At 41.9% G+C, this 21,088-nt stretch overlaps 1 protein-coding gene across 3 annotated transcripts in view; it reads left to right on the top strand.

The window, feature by feature from the left end:
- carm1 (coactivator-associated arginine methyltransferase 1) overlaps window positions 1-20,024 on the top strand; it is a 42,598-nt gene extending 22,574 nt beyond the window's left edge. Inside the window, exons 11-16 of one of the 3 annotated variants that reach the window (XM_080775355.1) lie at window positions 508-645; window positions 1,185-1,274; window positions 2,755-2,822; window positions 4,292-4,369; window positions 16,605-16,673; window positions 17,050-20,024. In XM_080775355.1, the coding sequence (XP_080631481.1) occupies window positions 508-645; window positions 1,185-1,274; window positions 2,755-2,822; window positions 4,292-4,369; window positions 16,605-16,673; window positions 17,050-17,180 (574 nt within the window). In that variant the 3' untranslated portion in view covers window positions 17,181-20,024. Of the gene's footprint in view, window positions 1-507; window positions 646-1,184; window positions 1,275-2,709; window positions 2,823-4,291; window positions 4,370-16,604; window positions 16,674-17,049 lie in introns of all 3 variants that reach the window. The other 2 variants (XM_080775354.1, XM_080775356.1) reach the window with 2 other exon arrangements.
- Window positions 20,025-21,088: the final 1,064 nt, after the last annotated feature.

The raw sequence follows: 21,088 nt of genomic DNA, 5'->3' as shown, positions 1-21,088 counted from the left end.
CAATAGCTAAAGTTCAATAGCTAAAGTTAAAAGTGCTTAAAAGCTAAAGTGACATAGATGTGTTCTCTTTGATGACGCGTTATTATGACTGTCCAGTGTCCACAGTGCCCACATCTTATTGTTTTCTTATCTTACAGGATGACAGACTGTCCACAACGCCCACATCTTATCTTTATATCTTATATTTCAGATGACAGTATGGCTGTCCACAGTGCCCCTTATTGTTCTCTTCTTACAGGATAACCGTATGGCTGTTTACAGCACCCACATCTTATCTTTATCTTATCTTACAGGATGACAGTATGGCTGTCCACAACGCCCACATCTTATCTTTATCTTATCTTACAGGATGACAGTATGGCTGTCTACAGTGCCCCTTATTGTTCTCTTCTTACAGGATAACCGTATGGCTGTTTACAGCACCCACATCTTATCTTTATCTTATCTTACAGGATGACAGTATGGCTGTCCACAACGCCCACATCTTATTGTTCTCTTATCTTACAGGATGACAGTATGGCTGTCTACGGCACCCACAGAGCCACTCACTCACTGGTACCAGGTGCGCTGTCTGCTTCAGTCACCTCTCTTCACCAAGGCAGGAGACACATTGTCTGGTACAGCTATTCTAATAGCCAACAAGAGGTAAGGACCTATCAGTTCTGTCCAAATTAACGTGTTATTGGCCAATGCATTGTGTGATCAGTGATCACTGATGAAGGCTGGATAGCTGAAACGTCTGTCATTAAGTTATGTAGAGAATAAAACAAAATGTATTCAATCTTGCCACTGTGTGCAACCCATTAGCTTTGATTTCGTGATGTTGATCTGAGCCCAGAAGTCAGAGCGCAGTGGTTACAATAGCGCACCAGAAGTCAGAGCGCAGTGGTTACAAGAAAAAATTGTTACACAATTGTCACAATTATTTGAGATAATGGCTGCTATTTTGCATAATCGTCAAAATCGTCTCCATGTTTAAAAGAAAATAATACATTTGCATTGAGAGAACAGCTGTTATATTGTAGATCTAGTATAACATTTTTAAATATGTTAGTAAAGTATCAGTGTGACTTGTGATTCCGCAGCCTAAAAGGCTAAACAGAAATGTTATTTTTATTCACATGGTCAAATGTTCAATGTAAAAAAACTCTTGTACGACAATGAATTGTCTGTTGTCACTCCAGGCAAAGCTATGACATCAGTATTGTTGCACAAGTGGACCAGACTGGCTCCAAGTCTAGCAACCTTCTAGACTTAAAGAACCCCTTCTTCAGGTGAGTGAGTTGAATGAAATCATGTCCATGCTGTAACGTCTTCACAACGTGTCGCAATATGACACGTGGTGAGCTTGTAGAGCTGATATCCCCACTTTTTTGTTTACATTCTGCTCTGCAGTCTGCACTGGTACTGGTACTGCCTAGGAGGGGACGATAATTTACGATTCTGTCCCTATCGTTGCGTCATAACTTGAATGGTGCCGAGTCGACTGGTGGATTGCTCAACGTTCAGCACGGTGACTCTTTCGCCACTCTAACCTCTTGCTCGAGTTCTTCAGGCAACTGAGATGCCTGAAGAAGGTCTTTGACCGAAACGTTGCCTAATAAAAGTGTTCATATTGCAAGTGCAGACGGTGTGTGGGTCTTTGTGCACTTTATGTGCATTTCTTTGACCTGCCTACGCACCCGTCTCTGAGCCTAACAGGTGTGCATAAGACTTTGTTGCCTAGGTTGTTATTAGAGAAAGTAATAGATCAGTGTTAATTATTCTTTCATTTCTATGAATGGATTTAAACTAATCTGTAGCGTTATCTCCTATGTACATATCATACATTTAAAACTACTGTACTAACTTTACCAAAACATGCTCAAATTTCTAAGAATTTGTTAAAATTGTTACCAAAAAGCCAATATATAAGAACAATTTAGCTTGTAGATCGGCTATTTTCAAATGGCAAAATGCCAATTGCCTAATCTGAAATTGAAGGGCGCTAATCTCCCTCTGCCAACCATGAAAGTCATATTTAACTCATGTACTTTTTTCCTTCCTATAAATGTATTGGGGTCAAATGTAAAATATTTGTCTTTGAAATGTAGTGTAGCTACAAGTCTAATGTAGCTATAAGTATCCCAAAATACTAAAAGACTGTTCTGTAAATAATGTGTGAAACGTTGTGAGCTTGTAGATCTGCTATTTACGCTTGCCTCACAGACGACTACATCATCAGCCCTACCAATCACAGATCGGAGCTTAACATTTTAGACAAGCGAAGAAGAAATGTACCGGAATTGATCTTTAACCGAAAGCCAGAAAGAAGAGGTTGTAATGTTGTTATAAAAAAATAATTTACCATGATTACGTGGTTAACGATTGTTTCTTTGGTATGTACTAACACAATGCCAAGTAATGGAGCACAGACATTACAATGGGCTGCAAACGGAGGGTAAGTGCAATAACATTAGCTTAGTATTAGCCAGATACGGCTAATACCAGGTGGACCGTTCTCAACTTTGCGATTTCCGTTGCACATTAATACATTTATTTACATGCCTGGTGTGACGAAGTAGGGCATTCATTTACAAAAAGGCATAACGCATTAAAATATGCAGATAAGGATAAGTTCTACCGGCGGACAGCGACAATACACTCCCGGTACACTTTGTGTCGTGTATACCGTATGTATACATATACTGCAATTGTATGTGTTTTCAGGTACACGGGCACTAACCCCACCCCTCCTCCCGGTTCACACTACAGCTCTCCCTCCGAAACCATGTGGAATACAGGAGGAGCATACAGTATGAACCAGGGGATGGCTGTATCAGGTAATAACCACTTTAAGATGATGATAATACAGTATGATTCAGGATGGCTGGATCAGCTACTGCAGTGGTTCCCAAACATTTTAGCCCAAAGTTCCCCGGGAACTAAAACAAAAGAAAAGACAAAATGGCAGATCTACAAGCTCACAAGTTGTGAGCCTGTAGATCGGATATTTTCACTACTACTTAAACAGTTTTCTTATGGGATTTCTTAGATTTTTCTTTTATTGTCGCCATGACATTTCTGGGAAAAAAAGTTTTTTATTCATAGTTCTTTAAAAAAAATGAAAAATAATAATAATCAAAAACTAAAAGAAAATGTATGCGTCTGTGACCCACAAATGGGTCCCGACCCACTGTTTAGGAACCAGTGAGGTACTGCATCATGGAAACACCATTGCGGATCCGGATCCAGTCCCGGTTCCGGTTCCACTTGAACTGTGATCCTTTCTCCGGTGCGCTTGGAAGAGATTGCCTATAGTGTGCTTGCTGGCATACCATAGGACGGATTATTACTGTAGCCCACTGACTTGACCCATTCCCAAGTGTGATTGCCCTGCCCCTGCTGGCCACCATTCGTATTCCAGACTAAGGCTGCACGATATTAGAAATGCATGCAATATTCGATAACGTTTTTGAATACCTCGATGGGGATATGACTTGCGATAAGTTCCCAAAAAATGGCAGTATATAGTTTTAATGTCTTTTTGCTTAGCAAACTAAAGATATATTAATCAAATATGAAAAACAAATATCTAGCCTAACACAAGGCAATATAATGCATCTGAACTTTGACTTTCAGTTGCATTATTTATTGCACATAGCCTAAATACAATAATATTAGGCCTGCTGCCATTCTGGATGGTAGTTTCATGAGGGGCTACTGGGAAGTACTTGATAAACAGTTAAACTGAACACAGTTCAGTTGAGAGCGGCGGAGGGGAGTAGCTGTGCTCAACTTGATTTATACTTCGATTTCCACTCCACGGTGCTTTGCCGATGGGATTGCTCAATTGGCAAATAGACATAATAATTATGCCATTTATGCTCTCGCAATATGTATACCTTGAATTATCATAGCTTGATGACGGTAAATTCTTAATATCTTACAGCCTTACTTCAGACAACCTCTAACAGGCGTACCATAGTGCTGTGGGCCACAGTTATGTTCTCTGGTGTGGTATGCAGCATTCACACTAATCACATGTGGCAAGTGGTTCCCGGGTGCGTACCCGGGACCCTAGTGTGAATGGCTGCAGCTTATGTCAAAGTGCCACACACATCTGTTCAGATGCACTATTAGTGTTTAGTTAACACATTATATTAATTAATTAGGTAGTCATTAATGCATGCTTTCTCCCCTGCCGAGATATTTTTATTCTGTACTTTTTATTTTGATTATTATCTTCTGGTTCTGAGTATTCATCTGCATATGCTTTAATGTGGTTTGTGTGTGTGTCTCTCTTCTGCAGGAATGCCTGCAGCGTATGACCTCAGCACGGTTATCGGCAGCGGCACGACGGTATCACACAACAACCTCATTCCCCTAGGTATGACCCCCTGCTCCCCATGAACCCCAACACAACCACCATGTACCCCAATGCAACCACCCAATACAACTAGGGATGAATGAGGGAAAACAGGGCTGTATGTGGCCCAGTCCCACCTCCGGGGGAGGCTTATGTGTGAACACTGACACGTCCCGGACAGATAAAAAAACATGACACCCCCGCCCCCTCACCCACTTGAGCCTTTGTAGCTCGTTGATGCTGGCATCCATCCAGGAGGAAAAGACTGAAGAGTTCTCAACACAGAACAGAATATTACTATTTTATTAGAAGAAAATATATTAATAATTTTAAATGCTTGGAATTCAAATCATGTGAAAATCTGTTATGATTTGGCTTTCTTATAAACAATACAATGTTATATAATAGAGCCCAACCAACCAATCTATTGGCCATATTTATTCTTTTAGTATTATCAGTATAGGCGATTAGGATTTTATTTTAGTATCGTTTTTGTCAAACTGACTTATTTAACCACTTATTTAAATGAAATGGTGCATTTAAACCAGGGGTAACCAACCAGGGGTTCGCGAGCTACCAGTCGATCGCGGGAACGTTTCCAGTCGATCGCGAAGTGTCAGACCCATTGGAATAATGTCAGTGCCGCTCGTCACATGCAAATTAATTTTGAGCAGAGCGCTGTGGCTCTGAGTTTGAGAATAGACCCCATCGTCCAAGGGTGTGTGTGCGTGTGTGGTGGGGGGGTGGTATCTTAGCAACACTGAATGATCTGTCCCATTGGTCGTGTGCTCGTATCATGAGCCAATGGCTGCAGCTCTGAGCTTCCCAGACCCAGGTTCACATTTCAACTATGAGGGCTGCTACCATATTAGCAGCTGTGAGCGCTCTTCTCTTCTCGTGAAGAAAGCAGGACAGAGTTGTCAAATAAATCCCGCCGTCATTCATACTGTATTTATTCTCCGACCCGACATTAAAATATGGAACAACGTGCGTTCATTACGGGGTTTGTGACAGGCTGCAGACACTTGAGTTGGGACTACTAGCCGATAGCGCCGAAGTTGTGTTACTTAAAGGAATGCATATTTGCGTTCTCCTCAACTGCTGCGCAGCAACAACAAAAATATAAAAATGAGAAAAATATACTGAATATACCAGTCTGCAATGCAAACTAATAGGCGAGTGCACTCCAGGGCATATGCAAAGGGAAAGAATGACTTCTGTCCGTGACAATAATCAATGCTACAGTTTGAATTCTGTACACATGCACACAGAGCAAAAAATATGATAAATAGGAAATATGAAAACTTGTTGAAGTACAACGCATGAGTCAAGTAGCTGCTTTTGTATCAAACCCTTTCCTCTTTACTGAGCCTACTGTCATTGAACTGCTGTCCGATAAAATGCAGGATGAGTTTGCATTAACTTCAGATATTTAAATGGAGATTATTGGATTAGTAAGTGACTGTCACCTGCAGGTCAGAGCTAAAGAGAAGGAATTTTGGTCTCTTGTGAGCAGAGAAGTATCCCCTGATTGTGTCGTGTGCACTGAAGCTGCATGCCTACTTTGGTTCCACGTACTTATGTGAAATGGCCTTTTCACAAATTAAAATAATAAAATCCAAGTTTAGAACTCGTATGACTGACTCACATCTTAATGACACCCTCAGACTGGCAATCACTAAATATGAACCAGATTTCAAAACGCTTGCAGATAAAGTGCAGTCACAGCAGTCTCATTAAAGGTGGGCTGACCCTGAGATTATGTCACCATATCTGTGCAAATATATATGGTCATGTTATGCCTATGTCATTTGAACATCTGCCAATGTGAATATTCATTGAAATGAGAAACAAAATATTTCTAATACTAATTATTTCTAATTTGTTAATATTATTTGACTTTGATAATATAACTTACTATAAGTATTTATTCTAATTTAAGCTTTAGTCTTTGTGTGGATGTGTGCACATGCATTGAGCCTGTCAGAAATAGCAAAAAAACAAGTGTTTTTTCTAACACGTTTTAGTGGTAGATCTTGGCTTACAATTGGGAATAAAATGGGCTCTTGGGCTTGAAAAGGTTGGTTACCACTGATTTAAACTAACCCGTGGCATGTTAAATACTAACCCCTGGCATCCTGTGAGCTTAGGTTTAGGGTAGGATGTCGGTCGGAGTCGGACTCACACCTTGATTGCCCAGGGTTATTTAATCCATTTAATCAGAGCGCCCAGCGAATTATAGCAGCAGAGCACTTTTACCGACGGACCAGATGTTATGTGGCTGAAGCAGCTAAATGTAGCCAAAACACTCTAGAGGCGATCGACAACAATGGGAGGTATGAAGATCAAAATTGATTAACGTTTTAAGATTTTCGGCCTTTCCGGCTAAATGGGGGGAAACATTTTCGATGACGTCCCACTGTTGCGCAACATCGAATGTTGCACAACAGACGCTCCCAGCCTGTGGAGCGATGTGATCGGTTTTTATATGAATAATATCCGTCCTTTTAATCAATCTCCATCTACACCATACTAATTAATAGGACGGAGACCTCCGTCTGGAGACCCTTAAACTGTTAATACGTCCGACCAAACACGTGCACCCCGATGTGACGGGCAATAAGCGTGCGCCGCTGGATGTGAAGTGGACAACGCTGTAGTTCTCCTTAGTGGCCTCGGAGGTGGCGCTATTTCCCTGCTTCTGGCTGCAGGATAATTACCACACCATTGATTACAAATATGATTAGACCGGATTAAAAAAAAAACATCCTTTGAATTTGCCTCTTGGGGCACCACCAAATTTGCGTAGAGACCGTATGTCGCCCCGTTGTCTCTCCTTCAGCCCTCCTCTTCCAGTGGTGCATCTTTATTTTCATTCTTACTAACGACAAACTACATGTAACGGGAGTTGCCGACAGCTTCAGCTTCCAGGCCTTCTACTGGCTCTACTGAGTGAAGGCCCACCCCTGCTGGCTGGAAAGCCAATAGCTAATGTTGTTTCCGGTTGCCGTTCAAGACCAAACTATATAGTGGATTTGAATTACCTGAAATAGTGGCTTCAAAATGTCTCTTTTATGTATTACTGTAATTAATTATAAAATAATAATAATAATTAATAATATGGCTTTGGTTGGGCTCTGTTATACGTATATATGTTTGAAATAAGTGTTGCAGCTAAATCTGCCCCTCCCCCATACTAATACTCGCCCAAGTTCCCTTTAAGCAATTGTGTGGACATTTGTATCATCAATCAATATACATGTAATGTCACAGTTGACAGTAGAGACTGTCAGAGCATTACAAATACAGCTGGATTTGAATACTAGACGAGGTGTTTACAAAGTACATGTACAGGCCAATATATTGTACCAAGTACAGTCAACACATGTATGTGCAACTAGCTACTTCTCTCCTGTGACGTCAACCCTGTGCACTAGAGATCAGCGGATGAGCTTTTTTGTCACCCGAATCTGAGTGTGCATATTTATAATCCGACCGCATTAATTAATTAATCAAATTGATATATCCGCAACCACCCGAAATCCGCTGCAGGGATAGCCAATCTACAAGTTCACAACACGTCGCTGGCTCACTGCGACGCGTTGTGAGCTTGTAGATCGGCTATTTATAAGTTGTGTCAGTCACCACTGCCGACAGTTCACCAAAGTTACGGTTGTATATTCCCATTTCCATGGCAACAAGGCTGCCGTCCGTTCAGTCACGTTCGCACATCGCAACGAACGTCTTCATGTGGCATATATCCAGCCCTCGCTCCCATGCAGTCCCATATGGCACCGATATCAGTTTCAGTTAGTTGTAAATTTCTTTCATACTCTCAGCTGCCCGTTAGCCTAGCAGCTAGCAGACCACTCGTTGTTGTACTCCTTCTTAGCCAATATACCGGTAGGCGTCTAATTTGTGCCTGATGGAAAATATAAAAATACTACTAACGCACGTCGAGATTTTGTGCCTTTTAAAAACTATATAAGCCTATAGAATATAGATGGATGTCATTAATTTATTTCCGTTTTAAAAGTTTTAAAACCTATAGATGGATGCCATTAATTTATTTCCAGCATTATTTCACCCGCGGTTTATCCGATATTAATTCATAATATATTCCATTGACCCTAAACCGACCCTAAACTGCGGTTAACCGCGGCATCCGCGGCTAAATCCGCATTCCGCTGGTCTCTACTGTGCTCTGTATAACATTTACAGTCACCTTTACAAAACATATAATAGTACATAGAAATGAATATATTTAAAAACAAATCAGCTGATTGTTGTGCAGATATTTATGTAACTATCTGAAGCTGTCAATTATCTGTTGCTCTACCTTCTAAAGGCCTGGCTGCTGAATGCTTTTTAATTTACCAATGCTGGATGCCGTCTATGCACTATAGGAAAGAGGAGAGGCATAGCTTGCTAATATATTTTTGTGTTCCAAATGTTCAGGGAGTTATGCTGCTGCCATGTTGACTGTCACCAGTTAATGTTTGTCTGTTTTTGGTGCACCTTTGGAGACATTAGTTGTGCGTGAGTAGGTTAAGATTCAAGGCTCAACTTCATTATGGAAGAGGCGAGGGTTATACGGTGTACACGAGAGGTCGTGCAATATGTATTTTTTCAAAGCTGATGAAACACAAGAAGGCAGGTATCATCCAATTTACTACCCAGTAGTACATACAACTGTGTTGCAAAGTGGCTATTTTCACAGAATGTTCTCCCCCAGAATAGGAATGTGGTTCAAATCACATGAACCACTTCAACCCTACTTTAACTTTGGATTTGTTTACATTACAAGTTTTCTTTCCGGGTGTCCTCTAACCCGGAAGTCTTGGGTGAACTTGCAGGTTGTGGAAGAGTGTCCTCTATCGTAAACACCAAATGACGTGTGTGTGTGTGTGTGTGTGTATATATATATATAATCTCAATGGCGGTCAATTAGTTGCCTTGGATGTCTTTTTTCCAATGGTTCTCCCTGCCGTTGACGTCTTTGAGTTATTTATTGATTCAGAATAGTCTCGCTAATATCTACCGAGTAGTAACTTACCGTTGGCTAGGCAATACTCTCTTCCGCTGTCCGTCAATGAAATGTTTACGCCTCCGTCCACTAAGTGTGATCTTTAGCTGTGTTTTTCTCTGAGTTCTCAGATTGTGGTGATTGAACAGAACGTCAATGTTAGGAACAGAAGAATCTGCGCTACCTCACGGTCAATATTGAAGGACCATTTCACCATTTCTTAATCTATCTTCATATAATTGGTCCTTACTAATGTTCATGATAAAATACCACAATTTTGTTCTACTCCACCAGTGACATCATCATTAGGCAGATTTCTTTTTTTAATGGATTTAGATTTTTATTGTATTTAGTTTTGTATTAAGTAACTACTAAATACATTGTCAAATAGTGAAGTACATGTACAAGTAAAGTATAGTGGAGTAAGAGTATTGGAAATTGGAACTCAAGTAAAGTACAAAGTACAGTACCTAAGTAAGTGTACTTAGTTCCTTTACACCACTGGACAGTGGACACACGTACATGATCAGGATGTGTATTTACTGGACAGTGGACACACGTACATGATCAGGAGGTGTATTTACTGGACAGTGGACACACGTACATGATCAGGACGTGTATTTACTGGACAGTGGACACACGTACATGATCAGGACGTGTATTTACTGGACAGTGGACACACGTACATGATCAGGACGTGTATTTACGTTCAGATCCATCGATCATGTTGAATAAATTATTCCTATAAAACACATGAAAGTTGATAAAGAAATTAAAGTAACGCTAAAGAAACTAGTAACGTAACTGAAACTATTTCCTTTAAGTGACTTGCCCTGTTGCCCAACACTTGTTACAACACTCTTTAATTCAAGGCTCCAAATCCTTGTTCTGCTATCTGTTTTCAGGAGATTGTTTTATATTTTTTATTGCATTTTTCAGTTTTTTTAGGGGTGCAAGAGTTAATCAAAATATAATGAAATTCAAATTATTATAAAAAACCCATCTTTACCAACTTTATCTGTAGGTCTCCCTCTGCGGGTCTAACATAGGGCGAAGAATTACACAGATGGGCTAAAGCCTTGTCTAAATAGAATTAAACCGTTGTGTCACAGCGGGATCATTTTACCACCTGGTGTTTACTACTGACATCTGTAGGACAGTTGGATGTGGATGCCTTTTACATTTACGACGCGATGTTGCACGATAACGTTACATGAACGCAACTAGAGTTTTGGGTGCTCTGAAACATCAGTGCTGTCAAAGAGACTGACAGACACGTTTATAGAATGTTGTCATTCTCTTCGTTCCGTGTCAGCTGCCTTGTCAGAAAGAAAAGGAATGTTCTCTCTCTCGTCAGAAAGAAAAGGAACGTTCTCTCTATCTCTCTCTCTCTCGTGTGTGTGTGTGTGTGTGTGTGTGTGTGTGTGTCTCACATACTTTGACAAAGCAACACACTGCACTGCTTTTCAGTTTATCATTCAAGTTTTAGCCAATACAAATTTGATCGCATAAAGATTATGTGATTCTTCGCAATTTTAAAAAGTAATCGTTGGGACAGGACTAAAACAATCTGAAAATAGCAGATCAACAAGCTCACAGTCACAATGTGTTGCATGCACTTATGAAGGGTTTGTATTGCTGCTGGGATTATTATTTGTATTTGTTGTCTTCATTGCTTCAAAGTGTTACCTTACGCTGTGATGATGTCAAAGCACTGCAGGAATATTTTCCCTCCTTGTACATCCATCTACAGTGGAATGTGAGGAGATGTGAGCAGGGCTAGAAGCAATGTGGGTGCGGTCCACTAGGCTGATGCTGAGCCTACCCTCGTGGTCTAATGTGGGTGCGGTCCACTAGGCTGATGCTGGGCCAACCCTCGTGGTCTAGAGCCTGCATCTCGGGAGATGCTGCCAGCATTGGTTGGCAAGGTCACTGCACAGTGTGATACTGTCTATGGCTGTGTCTTCATTTTTACCAGTCCAGACTGGGAGGGTGAACGTTGATGTACCCCACAGAGACTATGTAAGCATCATCAGGAGAGGAACACCGAGGCAACACCTCTGCTGTATGTCCCTCGCACATGGCATGAGTCCTCTCTAGGTCGTCCTCAGACGAGACCTCCATTGTCATACCAGTCATCTCCATACATCTGGCCAGTTCGTTGGTACTTTGCGCTCCTGCGTTGTTCTTGAGTACATCCAGTCATCCATGTATGTTAGTGTGGGACATCTTCATGATCGATGCCTGTGTGTTGGTTCCCACAGCACCAGTTTGCTGGCTATCAGTTAGTTCATCATGTCTTGCTAGTGTCATTCTCCTGGCTGCCATTTACTGTCTCACTCTTGCTATTCTCTCATACAGGATCTTGTTGGTACTGCATGCAAAATTCTGGTGTAGCACCCATCTAGATACTTTCAGGGTCCAGAATTAACTGCCATAGAAGAACTGACTACTGTTGCATAGATTAGAAGAAGCTGAGTTTGATTTGATGGGGGAGGTTGGAGTTCCATATACTGATCATGCTGTTCAGGCCAGGGCCCTCCATGCAAGTGCCCTGCTCACTTTTTTAAATCTTGCTTGGTTGAGTTGACCCATGAGCTCAGGTCCTTGAAGTTATTGACTTCTTTCAGCACAGTGCCTCCTGTTGTCAGAGGTTGATGTTCCGGTAAGATGTTATAGGTGCAGAACCTCAGTTTTTTTGGCATTTAGCCTAAGGCCAACCTTGGCGCACACTAACTCCACTCTGATCAGGAGTTCCTGTGCTTTACTTGTTCCACTCTGCTGTCTGTCCCTCACACATGGCATGTGTCCACTCTGCTGTCTGTCCCTCACACATGGCATGTGTCCACTCTGCTGTCTGTCCCTCACACATGGCATGTGTCCACTCTGCTGTCTGTCCCTCACACATGGCATGTGTCCACTCTGCTGTAGTCCCTCACACATGGCATGTGTCCACTCTGCTGTCTGTCCCTCACACATGGCATGTGTCCACTCTGCTGTCTGTCCCTAACACATGGCAGGTCCCACTCTGCTGTCTGTCCCTCACACATGGCATGTGTACACTCACCTGTCACGTTTTCCTTGGGAAGTTTATGGTGTAATTCTGTTGTGTGGAGCAGAAGGTGGCACCGTGGCACAACCTGGGCTATGTGAAATGGAATTTGGATTTAAGATAAAACTGCCAGCTGTCGAGTACCAGCCAGCCCTTGACTGCAACTTTGAAGGGAACCAGCCATTTTAATAATGGTTCAATGATTATGAATGTGTGTACTTCATTGATCAAAACCCATAGAGATAGACTGTTTAAGCGTCATCTTACTCATTTTAAAAGTATGAGATTAGGCTGCAATACCAAAGTATTTCTGAACTTCTAGTAGCCAGCCAACCGGGATGTCTTTCATTCCAGGCGTCAGTCTAGGCTTGTAGTCACATGGAACAACGTTTTCCCCTCTGTTACATACATACAAGAATTAGGAATAGAGTTTACGGTTTAGGATGGGTTCTACGCCCAGCAGGTGTTCGTTGGCCCACTAAAGAATGGTTACTGTGAGAATGTTCTTCTCACAGCTGTTTGCGCATGCAAATCAGTGGGGATACTCTGTACAGAGCAATGTCTGGCTTGGATGTGGGCCCTTGGTACATGCAGATGGATATAACTCCTGTATTGCGTCATTGTAGAGCTCCATGTAGGATACAGTCTGAGAAAATGCAGCCTCTATATGCTTCTTTCTCCTCTGAAGATCCATCCCACCATTTTGTAACCCATTTTTCACCCAGTGCCAATTGCCTAAGCTGTAATCCTGGACGCTTAAATCGGTTGTTGCACCCTTAAGGAGAGCTCTTGCATCTGTTCAAACAGATCACGAATACTGGATGTATTGCAATTTCCTTTTTATGTCCTGATATCACAATGCTGTTTTGCATCTCAACAATCCATATTGACACGTTTGTATATTGCAACGTTTTGTGGCCTAGTATTCTGTCAACAGCCCTAGACCGCTACAAAAAAGGCAAGTTGGCCACTAGTTGCTTTGGTGATTTGCAAACCCCCCCCCCTTGAAACATGAACAACCAAGATATATCTGCATGGTTCTGCATAGTAGTCACATCTTGGTCAGTCACTAGCAACATGCATTCCAGAGCCTGGGAAACAAGCTTTGTGAAATGTGAAATAAATCAAATCACACCCGTGTGAAGTGAGGGGCACTCTTATCATCATAGATCATCTCATCGTAATTTGCGTCCTCTCCTTCAATGTTTGTTTACACAATGTTTGTGTTAACACAAACCCTCAAAGCTGGACATTCGTTGTCAATAGCACTCAATGTTTGTTAACACAATGCACAAACCCTCAAATTTGGTCTAGCACCCCGCCCTAAGATAAATGGTTTAAGTGCACACTATTATAATGTATAGTTAACATTGACCGAACCAAGGCATGACAAGCCACAACACTAACCTGTAGTTTCACTATTACTGGGGGATCTCTCTGCTAACAGAAATTTCAGTGTGGATCACTGTAATTTGTGATAATACAATTTTTCAGCGAATGGCTATTTTGCCATTTAAGTATCGTAACAGTCGCTGGCTCTGGATATAGATGTGAAAAGAAGCTGTCTGTATTTTGTTTAGATTTTTCTTGCAAAGATAATTGGCTTCCAGGCATCTGGTGTTAAAAGGAAGGTTTCACTAAGGCTGATCCATGGACTTAGCCTCTTGGAAACATTTACAGAATCCTAGCATCCCTATTCTGGGGGAGGGACGAACATTCAGCAAAAATAGATCTACATGCTCACAGCGCGTCACACTGCGACACATCTCATCTACTACAGTAGATCAGTGTATTGCAAGGTTGAGGACTAAGTCTCAGGTTCATGTGCTTTCTCTTACACGGGCCTAAAGCCTGGAATAAGGTGCCTCTACTAGTCAGAGTGCTAGCCTGCACACCTGGGGTCATGAAATGGCTCCAGGAAATGCTCCCAGAGTAGGCAAAGTATTTATGTACAGTTTGGAATTGTGTTGAATTATATTTGCTTGATTGCTTGAACCTTTGTCAATGCATGGATTGATATTGTTGTAATGTCTTACTTTCTGATACAGTGGGAACTATGTACAACTAATAATTATATTGCTGCCGGGTGAAAACCTTGTATGTCAAAAAAAATAGAACATTGTAAAATGGTGAAGATGGCTGATTTTCTTTTGTGACGTGTTGTGAGCTTGAAGATCGGCTATTTTACTACCTTGGAGCTTGTATGATGAAGTAGGGTCTTAATTTACAAAAGTATGGAGATACAGGGCTTCTACCTGACTGCGACAATTTGCAATATGTAAACATTTCAGCTGTCTTTTAGATCAAGGACCACAGTGGAAAAAACAAACTTTTTGTTATCCTTGATATATTTTTTTTTTAGCAATGCATGTTTGTTTTTTGATAATTGCCAAATAAAACTAAAGCAAACACAAATCAAGTGTTTCGCATCTTTACTTGACATTTAACTTGTTTGTCATCCTTCTCACTTACAAAATAAGCCACAACGGCTCCATATCAAACTATCAAACTGCAAATTAGGTTTATTGGGACAATGTTCTGTCAGCTGTCTGCAATAAACAAATAATCAAGATTTAAATAGCTCAACAACACAGAAAAAAGTAGTCTCTACACATTCAACACAAAGTGCCACTTTCAATGATTGCTGTGCAGTCTAAAAAAGAAACACTTTCATGACAAACGATCATGACAAAACAGGGTTTTGCAGACTGGGAACTTGTTGGATTGGGGGTTCAATGTGGGAATTGATCCCCATATATGATCCCTGAAGTATGCACAGAAATTGTCAACTGTCCAACACAAGTCAGTTCCATGAATCTCCCAATCTGAGAAGTGTTTTCCCTGTGTTGGCCCCCGTGTAGGATCAGGTCGACCCGCTCTCCCTCAACCCTCCTTTTCTGGTGGTGGTGTGGTAATCCTTTGTTTTCATTCCTAATAACAACTCTACATGTCGTAATGAGAGTTGCCAATCCCTAGTCTCTCAAGACCAGATGCAGAGCTCCTCAGCTGAAACTGTTTTGAGAGATTGGGGATCTCTAAATATGAGCGTAAAACCGATGCCCCATAGTATGGGCATAAAACATGAGGACACAGATGGGTTTCATGTTAAATGTACATGTCATTTTGTGCATGTAGGGAGCACTCGCTGTGTTCATTTCAACCTCACACGAGTAGGGGGGGCGAGGATTTACTATACTGTGCCTATCGGGTTACAACTCGGGTGCCGCTGAGCTGGCTCAGGGGAACTTCACCAACGTTCGACACGGCAACTTGCTCACTTTAGCTCGCTCGGTGAGTCAGTGGTGTCTCTCGTGGTTTCAAGTTGGCTTGAGATGGCGTGTCTCGTCACGGTCTAGTAGCAGAGTGCTCCCTAACCCACTGGTCTAGTAGCAGAGTGCTCCCTAACCCACTGGTCTAGTAGCAGAGTGCTCCCTAACCCACTGGTCTAGTAGCAGAGTGCTCCCTAACCCACTGGTCTAGTAGCAGAGTGCTCCCTAACCCACTGGTCTAGTAGCAGAGTGCTCCCTAACCCACTGGTCTAGTAGCAGAGTGCTCCCTAACCCACTGGTCTAGTAGCAGAGTGCTCCCTAACCCCCTGGTCTAGTAGTGGGTTATTTAGAACCTAATGGTTCTAAATGCCCTAATTGTTCCTCACTAATATAATGTGTTAATATACATTTTGTCTCAGAGGAGGGCTGTGGACAGTTCAGAAACCTACCTACCAGTAGCATCATCAGCTAAGGTTTAAAATAATGGTTAAAGTGGTTAAAGGCTAAGGTGACAAATGGATGAATGGATGAATTAATCACTGCTTTCTCGGTTGGGAGAGGGAGACATGACATAAAACTTAGAATGCAGCTTTAGATTGCTTGTCCTTTTACATTTTACTAGCTTAACTATATTATTCAAATTTGACATTTACAAATCCTGACTCCCAAGACAAGATTTTATTTGTATTCTTTATTTATTTTTTAGAAATGTATCATCAAAGGCAATGTTTTCTCAAAGGCAGTTTGACTATGGATATGTTATTACAAAATAATACCGTCATGGTTGGAAGCTCCTTTTTCCTTACAGTGCTGCAATGTAAAACGATTCTTGTCAATGGCATATTTGATGCGTTTGTTTGCATGCGTGTGTGTGTACAAATAGTTGATTGTCCTTCTCTTTTGTCTCAGTTAACTCTGGAATTGTGAACCACACGCACTCCAGGATGGGTTCCATCATGAGCACAGGCATTGTCCAGGGTACGTCCACCAGGGGGTGACATTTGGCACAACATCTACATTGTAGCATTATATGAAGTGGAACCATTTTAAAACTCACTTTACACTTGGTGTTTTTGTGTGATGCCATAGACTCATAGAATGGGCTTTAACCCACTTAAAACCCACCGTCCGTATTCTGGGGAAGACTTTCCCAGACGTAGGTGGCGGCGTAGTTTCCTGGCGGGGTGGTGCTCAATTTATTATTATTATATTCTAGAATAGTAAGAATAATGTTTTTGGTGATTTGTATATATATATATATATATATATAAACACCTTACAACAGACGGAACTCCCTAACTAATCGTAACTTGTGAATGTTTATTGTAACTTGGTGTTTCTCCTACCTCCCCAGGAGCCTCGGCAGGCCAATCAGCCGGCGGCAACAGCCACTACCCTGTCACCAACCAGTTCACCATGGGGGGTCCCGCCATCTCCATGGCCTCGCCCATGGCCATCCCCAACACCGTGCATTATGGGAGTTAAAAAAGACGGCGAGAGAGCTTCGCCCTGAGAAGATCTCGCCCGCTCAAGAAGCTCCCCCCTTCCCTCCTGGCATGACAAGACGACCTCCCCTACCCCGACTTCACTCACTCTCTCTCACACACACACAAGCTCCTCCTCTTCGAACCGTGGCAGTGTGCTGCCCCCCACCCCCCACCAGCCAGTCAGCCAATCATAACTGCAGCTAAAACCAGTATACCAAAAGCAGTGCTGATAAGGCACACTGTGTTGTGACTGGTCTTAAAAACAATCTCGTGGTTTATCCGTCCTCCCTGCCAACACAGGCTGCTCCCACTAGTCGCTATGAGAGTTGTTCACCTCCCCTTCGCACCTCCCAGCATTCATTGGGACTTATCCCCCACAGCCCCTTAAATCTGATTTATACTTTGTTGTGCAAAAATAGGCGACCTACAATATATAGTTACAAAATGACAGTGTATAGTACAAAAACACGATTATATATATATATATATATATATATATATATATATATATATATATATATATATATATAGTGTACAAAAACAGCCGCCCTACAAGCTCACAACGCATCACAGACACGACACATTGTGAGCTTGCATGTCGACTATTTTTGTCAACGCAATGCCTTTTTGTTCGACGGAGCATAAATGAGGGAATACACACACGTGCGCAAAACAGGACAATGAGCACAAGAAGCAGGACTCAACCCCCTTTACAAATGCAGTTCGTTGGACTGGATTTTCGCGCACGTGCACACGCACGGACAACGTGGACTAGTGAAAGTCAAATTGCAGGACTGTACCACAGACATCATCTCCCCATCCCCCGTTTACGGGGGTTTCCCCTCGTTATGATCCGTCCTTTCTTCCTTCCTATTGGCTCCTGTACTTTTACCTCCTGGTCTTAAAACATCCTCCTTCATCTCCTCCTGGGAATGTTCTTTGCTAGCGGCACTGTGTTCGTCCACCGTCCTCTCGTCCAGTGGATGTCCCAAAAACGCTTTTCACACGGCAATGCTGGATTCTGGTCTTGTGCGTCATGTCAGATCCACAAACATTTGAGAAGAACACGATATACCCAGGGGAACTTTGGCGTTTTCTTTTTCTTTTTTTTTTTACCTGGGCCCTGCTTTTAGGTCGTAACAAATGCAAACGAAGGGTTAGTGGAAAATATGTTTTGGAATTGGCTCAAACGTTTAGCTTTCTCTTTTCTTTTCTTTACTTTTCGTTTATTTCCTCCCAAAAACGCCCCTCCTGACGGATGCAAAATTTCCGGTGGTGACCACATGGACCAATTCCAATAATTATTTCCCCCACCCTTCGTTTGTTGGCCAAATGCAGAGCCCAGGATTACAGAAAATAAAGTTCCCCCTTAACGTTATTTATGTCAGAGCATCACTGCCCTACACCATGAAATTTAGAGTTAGAACTGATAACAGTAGAACACTAGACGTTACTATGTGTTTAACCATGGTAACAGCATCCTTCTCTGCTACAGTTACGGACTGCCATGTTGGTTTGAGCGCATTGTACACTTTGGACAAATGGACCGGTTCCTTGTTTCCATGTTGTTAGTTTCTTTTTTATCGTCGAAAGTGGAGCTAGTACTGGTCGACTCCTAGAATAACTCCTAGAAGTAGAAGGAAACCCCACCGAAGATGGAAAGCTGAGGTTGTGGTCCGGTCCAGTGCTTCTCAAACCTTTCAATTTCAAGGACCCCCAAACAATTGAACCAAATGGCCCCTTACAGGTCCATTTGGTTCCATTCATAACACTCAGCGTTTCAGACCTGTAAGGGTCCATTTGTATACTGTCAAGAGTTACAGACCTTATAAGGGTCCACTCCATTTGGTTTCATTTGTACAGTCTCCGAGTTACAGATCGGCAAGGCAATTTGGAATCCTGAGGGACCAATAGCCTAGTTAGTGCACGGTCTCTCAACATCGGTTGTGGTTCGGTTTTCTGTTGGACTGTTTGGGTCTGTACAAAAGGAATCAAATGGACCCTTAGCGGGGTCATTTGGTTCTATTGGTTCACTCTCAAAGTTAAATTAAGGCATAGAATTGGGGTCCCAGAGATTGGAATATATAACAAATTGGGGTCGATGGTCTAATGCACTGGTTCTCAAAGTGGGGTCCTGGGACTCTCAGGGTTCCTTGGAGGGTTCTAAAATGCCACTTGACATTTTAAAGTTTGATAACCACTAGTAATGCATCAATCAAATCGGTCGTCCTTGAAATTAAAAAGTTGAGAATCAATGGCCTAGTCAGCCATTCAAGCTCCCAAACCCAGGGCGGCGCTAAGCGGGTTGGCAACCGTCGCAGGCGGACATAGAGGATTACCCTTCCTCCATGATGGCGATGGACATCCGTTAAGGACCAATAACCCTGCTTGTTCAGTCACAGTGGCGTTGGGATAGCAAAGCTGTATCCTAAGTTTACATCCTGCTTCACATCCAACTTCTCCTCCATCCTTTCTGAGACTGTGACTCAAAGCAGAGAGGACACCCTCCCACCCCACCCCCTGACACACACATATCGCAATCCCAACACCGCCCTCATGAAGATGAGGGGAGAAAAAAATAAAACAGACTTGAACGGACATGTAAAAGCATCGCTTCCATTCAAAAAGAAAAAAAATGTCAGACGTTGCTTATTTCTGGATTTTGAGTTTTTTGAAAAGTCTAAGAGAGCTGGGGAAAAAAGAATAGAAAAAAACGTTGTAGGGCTAACCTTTTGTCTTTATTGTTTTTTGTTTTGTTTTTTGTTTTTCATTTGTACAAAAGACAAATGATTAAAGGAAAGAATTGAGGATATTAAATGTGGTGGAGATGTACCAAAACTCATCCAGATTCACTTGTAGTACCTTAATTTGTTGGGTTAGGTTGTTAAAATAGACTTGTCGACACCATTGATGTCAGGTCATGTGGTGAGTCTGACTAGCTAGCATAAGGTCCTTTTGTTTTGCCATGGAATCATTGCTATGTGTTGTCAATTCTTTTTTTATTATGGAAAGTGTACGAGGAAGACCATGATATGGGCTGTTTTTCTATATACTAGATAATAGATGACACCTTTCTCACTGAAGACTTTTTTTGCTGGGAATGATGCAACATAGGTACTAACGTGCCCTTAAGTCCAAACCACACCAAAGGGTTGGGTCAGGACAAAACAGTTTTTTAAGATCAACCACACCAATGCAACTCAATGAGTTACATTGGTGTGGTTTACCTTAATGACCGTTTTGTCCTGACTCAACCCTTTGATGTGGTTTGGGCTTTAGGATGGATTTGTCGGTGGTGGGAGATATGTTTTAGTTCAAAACAACAATATGCTGCTGTCGTGTTCATGTAAGGTCCAAAAATCAATTTTCAGGAAATGGGAGGTGGGATAGAACCGCTGTTCCAATGGACCAATGTAGATATTTAGTCACATACTAAACTATTATTTTTCATTGGTTCAATATTTTTAAAATCCACAAAAGCAATCACTTATACTTGTTAAAAAATCATTGCGAAATACAAGCTTGTTTATTTGCAGCACTCTTGTACGATGTAGTATATTTTATATTATTTACAAAAGAAATTACTAAAAGCTGAAATATTGATTACAAGGTTTTTGTCTGCAGGAAATAGGCTTCAAGTCAACCATAATTGGAAAGAAATTGGGTGTCTTCCTTACTTCGTGTTACCAATGATACTAATGAATGCTCAGTTCCATTCTGGTCATCCAGAGTCAGGGTCCTGATATCGTGCATGTTGGCTTACTGGATACTTTCTGCTACACCAGTGGGTCCAAAAGTGAGCTCCAGGGACCCTCATGGCTTTGGTTCCATCAAAACTTGACCGTTGACTCTGTACTTGGTGTGCTCTCCCCCCTCCCCTGTACACCAGAAATCTTCACCGAAAAT

This window comes from Protomyctophum bolini, assembly GCF_963924005.1.
Source record: "Protomyctophum bolini genome assembly, chromosome: 11".
In the NCBI taxonomy this organism is placed as follows: domain Eukaryota; kingdom Metazoa; phylum Chordata; class Actinopteri; order Myctophiformes; family Myctophidae; genus Protomyctophum; species Protomyctophum bolini.
This window is presented reverse-complemented; position numbering and strand designations above follow the sequence as displayed.